At 23.8% G+C, this 12,642-nt stretch overlaps 1 protein-coding gene across 1 annotated transcript; it reads left to right on the top strand.

Moving 5' to 3' along the window:
* The first annotated feature begins 1,700 nt into the window (after positions 1-1,700).
* On the top strand, positions 1,701-11,841 carry LOC128966096 (ATP-binding cassette sub-family C member 4-like). The gene is made up of 11 exons (XM_054312909.1): positions 1,701-1,836; positions 2,263-2,373; positions 4,600-4,720; positions 5,175-5,389; positions 6,198-6,861; positions 7,233-7,434; positions 7,532-7,634; positions 7,713-7,843; positions 7,920-8,040; positions 8,113-10,077; positions 11,243-11,841. Exons 1-11 carry the CDS (start codon positions 1,763-1,765, stop codon positions 11,790-11,792), a joined length of 4,257 nt encoding a protein of 1,418 aa, XP_054168884.1. The 5' UTR covers positions 1,701-1,762; the 3' UTR covers positions 11,793-11,841.
* The last annotated feature ends 801 nt before the right edge of the window (positions 11,842-12,642 follow it).

The raw sequence follows: 12,642 nt of genomic DNA, 5'->3' as shown, positions 1-12,642 counted from the left end.
AGATAGATTTAATAGATTTATCTACCTAGATACAATAGATAATTATAACTAATTATTATTACATTTATCAATAATCAAATTGATTACCCAAAAATAATAATAATATAGACTACAAGTTAATGTATCAAAAATTATATGATAACCTTAATGTACTATTTTTTTTGTTGTTGATAAATCAATATTAAATATTATGATAATAATTACATAGATTTTTTGTAAAATTTTTTTCTAATAACTATCAGATTATTGTATATAGTATTGTATAACATTTAAGTACAATTAGTTATAGCTTAGTATCAAAAAAAAATTTTTTTTAGTAATAATATTTCATAATTTACTAATAAAATTATATCATCATATTATTATTAGTGATGTAATTAATTAAATGTATTAATTGATTATAATTTATGATTATTTTTTGTTGAAATTTGTTAAATACACTATGAAGTTAAGTGATAATTAATTAATTTTTTTGCAATTATTGTTTACATATTTTTAATTTAAAACATAGTATTAATAGTTAAGATTTAATGAGATATTATTCAAATGAAAAATAATAGCAATAATATTGCAATATATTTATAAAAATTTTCAGATCAAAGTACAGTACAAATAATAAGACAAATTTTGTACAAATATTTATATATATATATAGGTTGTAATTGAATGATAAATAATTTTCAACTAAATATATATATATAAATATATTTCGTTGACTTTAAAACTGATGTATTAATAAACTAATAATATATTCAATAATATTATTGATATATTTGATAATTTATTTGATATGTACTGTATATTGTTTTTTTTGTTGTTGAACTAATTTAGGTATAAATTTAATATATATATATATATATAATAATAATAATATTATTATTATAAGTATAGTATAGTAATATAAATTTAGATACTGTTTAGGAAATTACAGTATAGATATATATATATATATATATATACTTAATATATAATTTTTATATTATATATATATATATATAAATTGATAGTAAAATCTCAAATCATTGTATATATATATATATATATATATATATTATAGTAAACGACGCCTACAGTAACAGATAGACAGTGTTTTTATTAATTGCTTTAATAATAATAATAAAAAATAAAATAAAAGACAATTAACTCATTAATATTGTGTTTTATTATCATTAAGACATCATTTAATGACAATATTGAATGTATTGTAACAAAATTGTATGATTTGTTTTGTGATACTTTTAATATATACTGTATATATCTGTCTATATATATATTATAAGTTTCACAAAAACAAATCATACAATTTTATGTTTAGTAAATACTATTAAATTTCACTTTTTTATATTATTATTATTATTATTACTATACTACTACTAATATTAATTATTATTATTATTATCATTATAATTATCAAATAAAAGTAATCAAAAGTCGAGAAAAAACATTATTATTTCAGTGATTAATAATAATAATAATAAAAAAATTATATACAGTATATATACTAATAAATTAATTAATTTAACAAAATATATACTTTTAAAAAAATATACTAAAATATTATGTGATTTTTTTTATGAAAAAAAAATTTAGATCATCAGTAACACCAAAAAAAAATTAATTAATTATAATTTGGATTTAATTTTTTCTGTAACTGTGTGTTTGTGTGGTATTTAAATGTCAAATATTTTTTGTTGTGTTGAAAGACAATAACAAAAAATTTTAAAAAAAAATTTAAATAAAAACCACACAAACAAAAAAAACAATGGACTTTACAAAACAAATTGTCAAAAAAAATCCATACGATTCGGCAAACATTGTTAACCGAAATTTTTTCTGGTTTGTAATCATTATTATTATTATTATTATTATTATTATTATTATTATTATTATTATTATTATTATTATTATTATTATTATTATTAATATATATTAAAATTTTGTTATACATTATTGTTATATATATTATTATTATTATTAATACAAATTAAGTTATTATCATATTATAAAATTATATATATATATGTATAAAAAAAAATTTTATCGATCAATGTTGAGAAAGTTTTAAACTATCTCAGACCACATACAACAACAAAAATTTTTTTTTTAATATATAAAATAATAATTATATATGTATTATATGTTAGTGTCATCTATATAATTGTGTGTAAAATTTGTTGTTATTAGATAATTAATTAATAATTTTTTAATTTTTTGGTAAATACTTTTATTATCTATTAAATTATTTTATTTTTTGAAGCACAGGTGGATTAACCCATTCCTCAAACAGGGCTATAGTAATGAACTAAAAGTTAGCGATCTATATAAGTGTCCAAAAGTTGATTCATCTAAAAGATTGGGCGAAAAACTTGAAAAGTAAGTCATAATTTAGTTTTTAATTAATTGTATTTTTTTTTGTTTTGTTTGTTTGATTGTTAAGGTTATCTAAAAAACAAAAATTTTTGTGAGAAAACAAAATTATTAGTAAATTAAAATTATAGTCTAAATTATTTAAGTAATAGACATAATTTTTTTTAAATTGCTAAACGAAAAAATAATAATTACTATAAAAACTAATGGTTTATAACAATATATAATATAAAAGTTTTAAATACTTATTTTTTTCAAAAAAATATTGCTAAATCTTGTAATTTATTTTTAACAAAATAAAATTAGTAATTAATTTTAGTTTTTTTTCATTATTATAAAGTGTTTGTAATTAATGATATTATGTTAATATACTAATGTATTATTTAAAAAATATATTAATAAGATTTAATGTCATCAAAAAAAATTTAAATCATGTAATTAAATGTTTATTATTATTATTATCAATTTAAAAAAAAATATTAATAAACCATTGTATTTTTAAATAATTTATATATATATATAATTACTTAAAAATATTTAATATTAAAGTAAATACCGTTATTAATATCTCTAATATTTCAAATTTTTTTAGTTTAAAATAATCAAAAATCATAGTAATTATGGTAATAATAATTTGTGTATATTTCTAATAATTACTATTAATATAAAATTTTGTTATTTAGATGCTAAATTATATAATATTTTATTTTTTAAATATAAAATAATCTTTATTATATATTTTTTTATTATAAATTTTTATTATATTGTTTGCTATTTACACATTATTAGATGTATTTCAAATTTATAAAAATAACTACAGTTATTTGTTTGTATATATATATATAAATAATTTACAAATAATATTTTAATGATAAATAAATACAGTTATATATAAATAGATTCACATTTTTTAGCTAATATTTGTATTTAAAAAGCAAACATAAAATACTGTATATAAATATATTTATAATTTTTTCTTATTAATAATAATTATTTAAGAAAATTATAGCCCATTTTTTAGCACCACTTATATTAAATTATATGTAAATAACAAAATTATTATTAAATTCACATGAAATACATACTATTTATTAATATATTGTATATAAAAATCTATATAAAAATATACATACAATATATACTGTATATATAATATAATATAAAACTATACTTTTTTTCTTATCATTTAATATCACAAATTGATGCCATTTTTATATTATATATTATATTATATATATATTATTAATACCCTGTAATGAGGTTAAAAACTTCAATTTAAATTTAAGCTAATATACTGTTTAAATATCAATAAACATAGCAATAAACTTTTGCCTTTACTTATTATTATTATTTTTATTATTACTTAAGTATATATATATATAAATTTATATATAAGTTATTGATATAAGATATTACTGTATAATAAAACAAAACAAAACAAAAAATACTTTTAAAAACAAGTATTGTGACAAATATTTTCTTCAAATATAGAAAATAAATATTAAGATAAAAACAATATTATTATTATTATTATTGATTTTTTTTTAAAACAAAATATTATTTTATTATTTGTGGTAAAACTTAACATAATAAATTAATAAATTAAAAATAAAAATTATTGTACAGTATATACAGTATATTTGATGATAGCTATAAATATAAATTTGTCAACAAAAATAACAATAATATAATACAAGTATATATATATATATATATATATATATATATATATATATATTTCAAAATATATTTTATTATAATAATATGTGTGTTTGTAGGGTTCATCAATAGATTGTTAAAAAAAACATATTAAATAAATAACATGAAAACTAATACTGTATTTTCAAAAAAATACTGTAATTTATTTTCAAAAATAATAATAATAATAATAAAAACTAGTTTTTAAATTAAAAAAACAAAATTATTTATTTCTATTTCTATTGTTTTTTTTGTATATGAATTTATTACGAATTATTTTGTATAGTAATACTAATACAACAAAAACAAACCAAAAAAATAATACTAAATATTTCTATAAAAATTTTACCGAAAAAAAATTTAAATAATTAAATTTAATAAAACATTTTAAAACTATATTTATTCACATAATTTTTTTCCAAAAAAAAAACAAAAACAATTATAATAATAATTAAAATCAATTCAATTATTTTATTTTTTATACTATTATTTTATTTTTTATACTTTTATTTTATTTTTTTTATATTTTTATAGGGAATGGGATAATGAGTTGGAAACGGCGTTTCATAAAAAACGTAGACCCAGTCTATTGAGGGCTATTTTACGGGCATTTGGTTTCTGGTATTTTATGTCCGGTTCAATATCCATACTAAATGTAAACACAAAATAAATAATTATTATTTATAATTACAAAAAAACCTAAAATTAAAAAAAACAAATATTTAACTATACCTGCTGTTTACATATTTTTAAAAAATATTTAAATATTTTACCTAGCTTATATAATAATATGTTAGAAAATACCATACAATGTTATCAGGCACAAATAAACTTTTAAAAACTTTAAAAATAAGATTTATTTTATCTAAAATTTTTTTTATTATACAATATATGTATTGAAAATTTTTGTTTGTTTTGATTGTTAGTATTTATAACTATATATATATATTAATTAAAATTAATTGTTAATTAAAAAAAACAATTTAGGTATCGTATAGTCAATTAATAGCTGACAGCTATTAATAACTATTAAAATATTATTATAATTATTATTATTAAAATTTTTACTAATATATATATATTGTGTATATTTATATATATATATATAGGAAGGCATAATTAGGACACTCCAGCCGATAGCTATGGGCTATATGGTCTACTTTATGCAGGCGTACAAACATACACAACATATAAAGGACCCGGATAATGATTTACTTAATAATTATTATATAATGGCCGCAATGATTATACTATTGGGTATTATCTATATACTATGGTATCATCCGTATTTTTTCAAAATGCAACGTAAAGGCATGCAATTGAGGTAAGGGATTATATGTTTGGATGGGTGGGTAGGTGTGTGGGGTGGTTGGGTTTGAGTGGTGGGGGGGGTAGTCCTAAAAAAACATATAATTATATTATAGTAATTTTTCAATTTGATTGATAGATAGATAAAGTATTTTTTTTAATAATAACATTTGTATAAAAAAAACTGTAACTATTTAATTGACAAAATTTTAATATAAATTAAATTAGTTTTTTTAAATTCATTAAACACTAGTGGCCAACAATAAACAGATAAAAATAATAATAATAAATTAATTTTTAAATTTTTGTAAATTTAGTATTTTTTTATAATTTAATTATTACTATTACATTAATTATTGCAGTATAACTATAATTTAATAAACTTCAATAATATATTAATTATTTTTTTTTAGTAATAGTAATAATCAGAAAATATAATATTAAACTAGCAATTAATTGCAAACAAACAAAAAATATTTTTTTAAATATTTTAAATTTTAAAAAACTAGTTATTTTTTTAATACCTCAACTAATATACTATTAAAAAAATTAATTTAATAAACTTCAATAATATATTAATTAATTAATTTATTTATTTATTATAATTTATTTAGTAATAGTAGTAATAGTAATAATCAGAAATTATAATAATATTAAACTAACAATTAATTGCAAACAAACAACAAAAATATTTTTAATATATATATATAAAAATTAGTTATTTATATTACGTTTGTCATACACTATACAACCTCAACCCTAATATATAATTAAAAATTAAAATTAATTAAATAATTAATAAATTAATTAATACTAAATAATAGGATAGCCTGTTGTAATCTGGTCTACAAGAAAGCCCTACGATTGAGCCATAAAGCCCTCGGCCGGACAACTGTCGGCCAAATGGTTAACCTATTGTCCAACGATGTCAACCGTTTTGATAATTCATTTATATTCATACCGTTCATATTTACCGCACCGTTTCAGACAGTTGTCTCATTGGCCTATCTATACTGGGCTGGACTCCAGTGGTCAGTATTAGTCGGCTGTTCCGTACTGGTCGTCTATCTACCGTTTCAGATGTATATGGGACGGCTGTTTTCGCAGTTGCGGTCAAAAACGGCTGTCCTTACGGATGAGAGGATCCGATTGATGAACGAAATTATACCGTCGATGAGAGTCATCAAAATGTATACCTGGGAGAAGCCGTTCGCCAAAATGGTTGAGATTGCCCGGCGCCGGGAGGTCAAGAAAATCAAGTTTACATCGATGCTCAGGGGTGTCAATATGGCATTGTTTTTTGTATCATCAAAAACAATGATTCTGATAACGTTTGTAGTATTTGTTAAGGAAATTGGCCAGATTGAGGCCCAGTTAGTTTTTGTAGCCCTATCCTTGTTGAACAATGTACGGCAAAGTTTGACCCTATTTTTTCCGTACGGTATATCCCAGGGATCGGAAGCACTGATTTCTATTGGCAGAATAGAGGTATATATATATATAGATATTAATATTATTTTATAAATATATATATATAATATCAATTAATATTTAATTTGATTGATATAATATAATTTATTTTTAATTTTTTAAAAATTAATAAAATATTTATTTAGCAATTTTTAAGATATTTAAATTATATATACAGTATATATATATATATTATTATTATTTTATAAATATATATTTAATATCTAACTATATTTTATTTTTTTTAAATTAATAAAATATTTTTTTTTTAATTTTTATGAATTTTTAAGATATATATATATTATTATTATTATTTTATAAATATATGCTTAATATCAATTAATATATTACTATAATTTATTTTTAAATTAATAAAATTATTATTTTAGGAATTTTTAATACTTGAAGAAAAAGAGGTCGAATCGGTTTGTATTGAAAAACAAGATAATACAACCAAAAGTCAAGTAGAAAAAGATACCGGTGTTTGGTTAGACAATATGACCGCCTCCTGGGCAGGGGGTGACCAAACAGAGCCCACTTTGAACAGCATTACGTTTGGTGTCCAACCGGGCGAATTGATTGTAATAGTCGGTAACATAAACCACTAACAAAACATACCTAAAACCTTAAAAATATTTTAATAATAATAATAATAATAATTTATCCGTCCGTCCATCCATTTTATTAGGTCCGGTCGGTTCGGGTAAAAGTTCAATACTGATGAGTATTTTGGCCGAAATACCTGTCCTATCGGGTCATATGAATGTTAACGGCAAAATAGCCTATGCCAGGTAATATATTTTTATACAATTAATTTAATTAATTTTAAACATTTATTTTGTGTATATATATGTTTGTGGACATACCAGTCAACAGGCCTGGTCATTTGCGGGAACCGTTAGAGAAAATGTATTGTTTGGCAGTGAATTCAATGATGAAAAATATAAAAAAGTTTTACATGTCTGTGCCCTTGAAAAAGATTTACAACTATTTCCTAATGGTTTGTAATATAATTATATCCAACCATTAAAAAAAACTATCGATAATTACAACCAACTTAACTAACTAACTAACAGGTGATATGACTATTGTCGGGGAAAGGGGTGTCTCGTTAAGTGGCGGCCAAAAAGCCAGAATCAATTTAGCCCGAGCTCTGTATTGCGATGCAGATGTCTATCTATTGGACGATCCGCTCAGGTATGTTGTGTAAACATAACAAACAAAACTACTATTTTTTAATACCTTTTTTTTTATATATATAACTACCAGTGCTGTCGATGCGGCCGTTTCTAAACATATCTTCGAGAAGTGCATCCGGGGGTATCTGAAAGACAAAGTAGTCCTATTGGTTACCCATCAGTTGCAGTTTATCAGGAATGCCCAACACATACTGGTGCTCAGGGATGGCCATACGGAGGCACTGGGCACCTATCCGGAGCTGGTCAGTGCGGGTATTGATTTCATAAAGATGTCGGGCGACGAAAAACCGGAAACCAAAACGGGAGCCGAGTTGACGACCAGTGGCGGCGATAAGAGTCTATCGAGGAGTGGATCAGTTAGAGGAGGAGGTCAGCCGCGGTCTATATCAATGTCGGGTCAGTCGCATACCGGTGTCGAAGAGGACGATGAGCTACAAAACTATATCGAGGGAGAAAAGGCACAAATCCAAAGAGGAGAGTTTCAGCGGAGTGGGTCGGTCAGGGCGGCTATCTATTGGCTGTATGTCCGATCGGGTAGCAATTGGTTTTGGCTGACCCTGTTGATACTGTCCAATATTGGTACCCAATTGCTATTTACCGGTTCCGAGTATTTCCTATCGTTATGGACCGATATGGAACAGGATGTTATCAATTTTGATTGGGTCCGCCGATTGGACAGCAATTGGATGCTTATTATATTTGCTTTGATGACCGGCGGCCTGTTTCTACTATCGCTAGTGAGGACAACCATTTTTTTCACAATATGTATGCGATCGTCGATTACATTACACAATAGGCTATTCGAGAGTGTCATACGGGCGCCGATAAGTTTTTTCGATAACAACCCAATTGGTGTACTGTTGAACAGGTGTTCCCGCGATTTAGGCCTAATCGATGATATGGTTCCCGCAACGGCTTTCGATGCCGTCGAGATATTTGTCCAATTGTTGGGCGTAATCATTATGAATGCCATCATTGATCCCTATCTACTGATACCGACAGTTATACTGATAGTTATATTTTATTATTTAAGGAAATACTACATAACCAGTGCTCGTAGTGTCAAACGTTTGGAAGGTATTACCCGTAGTCCAGTGTTCTCGCATTTGTCCAATTCGTTGTACGGTTTGTCCACTGTTCGGGCATTCGGTGCCCAGAAATCGTTTGAGAGGAAGTTTGACGACTATCAGGACAGTCATACGTCGTCGTGGTTTCTGTTTATTTGTTCGACCCGTTGGTTCGGTATTTTACTGGACTGGCTTTGTTGGGTATATCTGGCCGCAGTGACCATTACAATGATATTCACGTACGAAACCCGATCGGCCAGCGAAATCGGTCTGATGGTATCGTCGGCCATATCGTTGTCGGGTATGTTTCAGTGGGGTGTCCGCCAGTCGGCCGAACTGGAAAGTCAGATGACATCAGTGGAACGGGTCGACGAATACAGCCATTTAGTAGCCGAACATAATCTGGAGTCGACACCGGACGGTAAACGGCCGCCCAATGATTGGCCGGCCAGAGGTGACATTGATTTCGAGGACGTTAGCCTACAGTATAATCCGGAAGATCCGCCAGTGTTGAGGAATCTGACATTTTCGGTCAAAGGTAACGAAAAGATCGGTATTGTTGGCCGTACCGGTGCCGGTAAGTCGTCAATGATAGCGGCCCTGTTTCGGATGTCACCGCCTTCGGGTATCATCAAAATCGATGGCCTCGACAGTGGATCGATAAGTTTGGCCGATTTGCGTAATAAGTTGTCGATTATACCGCAGGATCCGGTATTGTTTGCCGGACCGGTTCGCCGTAATATCGATCCGTTTAACAATCATACGGATAAACGGTTGTGGGAAGTGCTCGATGAGGTCCGGCTGAAACATGCCGTTACCGAATTGTGTGGCGGCCTGGAGGCCGATATTGCCGAAGGTGGCAGCAATTTTAGTGTAGGCCAGCGGCAGCTGATATGTCTGGCCCGGGCTATACTCAAACAAAATCGGATACTAGTGTTGGACGAGGCGACTGCTAATGTCGATCCCACGTAAGTTATTATATATATATATATATATATACTGTATATATATATATACTGTATATATATATATATATTATATACTGTACTAAACTATTAATACAAAAATATTGACGATTTTTGTTATATATTAGTATTTTAATTGAATTGAATAACAATTATTAATATTAATAATAATTATTATTTTTTATTTTTTTTAATAATTACCCTTAATGTTAATATACAGTATAATTAGTATATTAATAATATTAATATTAAGGATAATTATAACAAATTTTTTAAAATTTTTATGACATTATAAAATTAAAAATATTTATTAAAAACAAATTATTTTTTTGGTATACAATTTGATATACAGTACAAACAAGTCTATGAATAGTGTTTTTTAATACAGTATCAATAGTTAGAAAATTATTATCAATATTTTTAAAAAATATATTAATATTTAAAATTAAATATCATTATTAGTAATATTTTTTTTAATTAATACTTAATAATAATTTTTTATTACTATATTTGATTAACAAACAAACAAAACATTTAATTATTTTCATATGTTATTAAAGTGTAGTAAATAAATTAAAAAAATTATAATTACTGGTAGTCAACAAAAAAAAATTTTAAAAAAATAAAAGTTAAGTTTAATATATATGAAATATATGAAAATAATTAAATGTTTTTTTTAAAAAAATTATTTACTATACTTTAATAACATATTAGTTTTATTTGATATTAATTTGATAAACATTTATATATATATATATACTTTATATGACTTTATATGATTAGTTTAAAAAATTTATACATTAATTTGTACTGTATTATAATTTATAATAGATAAATATTAGATACAAAATAGCTAATGTTAATATTTTACTTATCAATTACTATAAATATATAATATACTGTATTAATTTTTTTCATTATTATTATTATTATTACTAAATAATCATAAATCAAAAAAATAAATTGCAGGTAATTTTGAGACACATAACAAAAAAATTAATAAATTAAAAAACTTTACAAAACAATTATGTTATATATATTATATAATATTATAGATACACTTATATATGTATATATTTAGAAATAATTTTATTTGCATTTTAATTGATAATTAATTTTGTTTTAATTTTCTTTCTATTCAATCAAATCAAATCAATTATTTTTTTAGTACCGATTCACTGATTCAGCAGACAATTAGGGATAAGTTTGCCGACTGTACTGTACTGACTATTGCCCATCGATTGCATACGATTATGGACTCGGATAAGGTACTGGTGCTCGATGCCGGCCGGGTAGTCGAGTATGATGAACCCTATCTATTGTTGCAAAACGATCAGGGACTGTTCACGTCGATGGTCCGGATGACCGGGAAAGGTATGGCCCAGAGTCTGAAAGAGATGGCTAAGATTGCCTACGATGGTAAACATCAGTCGACGACATCATCGACGGCAGTGTCAGCTCCGGGAGACGTACCCTATCATCGATTTCAGATATCCGACATCAAAGAGTCGTTGGCTAAGGAACCGGCAAAACACGACAATATTCCCGAATCGCGGGAGGAATTGGATGAAGGATTACATACGGAAAGTAGTAGTGATAGTAGTAATGGTGGTAATGATGGTAGTGGTAGTGATGGTGCACCAGATAATGGCAGTGCAGACCAAATAATAACAATACCAACAAACAGTGCCAACAATTATAAGTCGACTGTTCTCTAGAAAGAGAGAGAGAGAGAGAGAAAGAGAGAAAAAAATAAACCAAAAATTTATTTTTCTATTATTCAATCAATAGTTAGAATTATATAAATATATGTTTTTTGTGTTTATTTTTTTAATAGACTAGTATTTTGATAGCTTTGATAGTTATTTAATTAATTTAATTTTTTTTTATATTACAATAATAAACAAAATAATACCAAAAAATAAGTTTATAAATATAATAATAATCATATCATTTGATTTAAATATACTGTTTTTTTATTATATGTAAACACTTACTCATCAGTTATGCTAAGATTTTCATTATCATCACTGATATTAATAATAATAATAATAATAACACAAAATGAAAAAAAACATAAAAAATTAATTATCAATTTTTGTTTGTGTAATAAAGTAAAATATATTAGATATTAATATTTATATGATGTAACAAATATAGTAATATTATTTTTAAAATCTTTAAATTTTAAAAAAAAATTTTAAAATATTTCAGCTATAGATTTAATATATTTTTTATTTTATATGAAACAAATTAATTATTATATATTTTATAATTAAATTTAAATTGGATATAATAATAATATTATTTTTAAAGATTAAACAAATAATAATTATAATTTTTAAAAAAAAAACTTTTTTTTTTTACTATTATGATTAATATGACTAATAATTATCAATAAACAATTTTTATTTATTTCAAATATTTTATTGATTAATTGCAGTTTAAAAAAAATAAATATTATTTACTAGTATTAATATGAAATATACATTAAAAAAACTATTATATCTACTAAAAAAACAAAATAATCAAAGTTTTATTTATTATTAATTAATTAATAATATAGTA

The sequence above is a fragment of the Oppia nitens genome, unplaced genomic scaffold, assembly GCF_028296485.1.
Source record: "Oppia nitens isolate AA-2021 unplaced genomic scaffold, nextdenovo-longstitch-racon4-pilon3 scaffold19_pilon_pilon_pilon, whole genome shotgun sequence".
Taxonomy (NCBI): Eukaryota; Metazoa; Arthropoda; class Arachnida; order Sarcoptiformes; family Oppiidae; genus Oppia; species Oppia nitens.
This window is presented reverse-complemented; position numbering and strand designations above follow the sequence as displayed.

Bases quoted from the DNA above. Each gene is read 5' to 3' on its own strand.
- LOC128966096 (XM_054312909.1), top strand. From the start codon at position 1,763: ATGGACTTTACAAAACAAATTGTCAAAAAAAATCCATACGATTCGGCA. The intron at 1,837-2,262 runs GTTTGTAATCAT...TTTGAAGCACAG, and splicing joins GTTAACCGAAATTTTTTCTG to GTGGATTAACCCATTCCTCA. The intron at 8,041-8,112 runs GTATGTTGTGTA...TATAACTACCAG, and splicing joins CTATTGGACGATCCGCTCAG to TGCTGTCGATGCGGCCGTTT.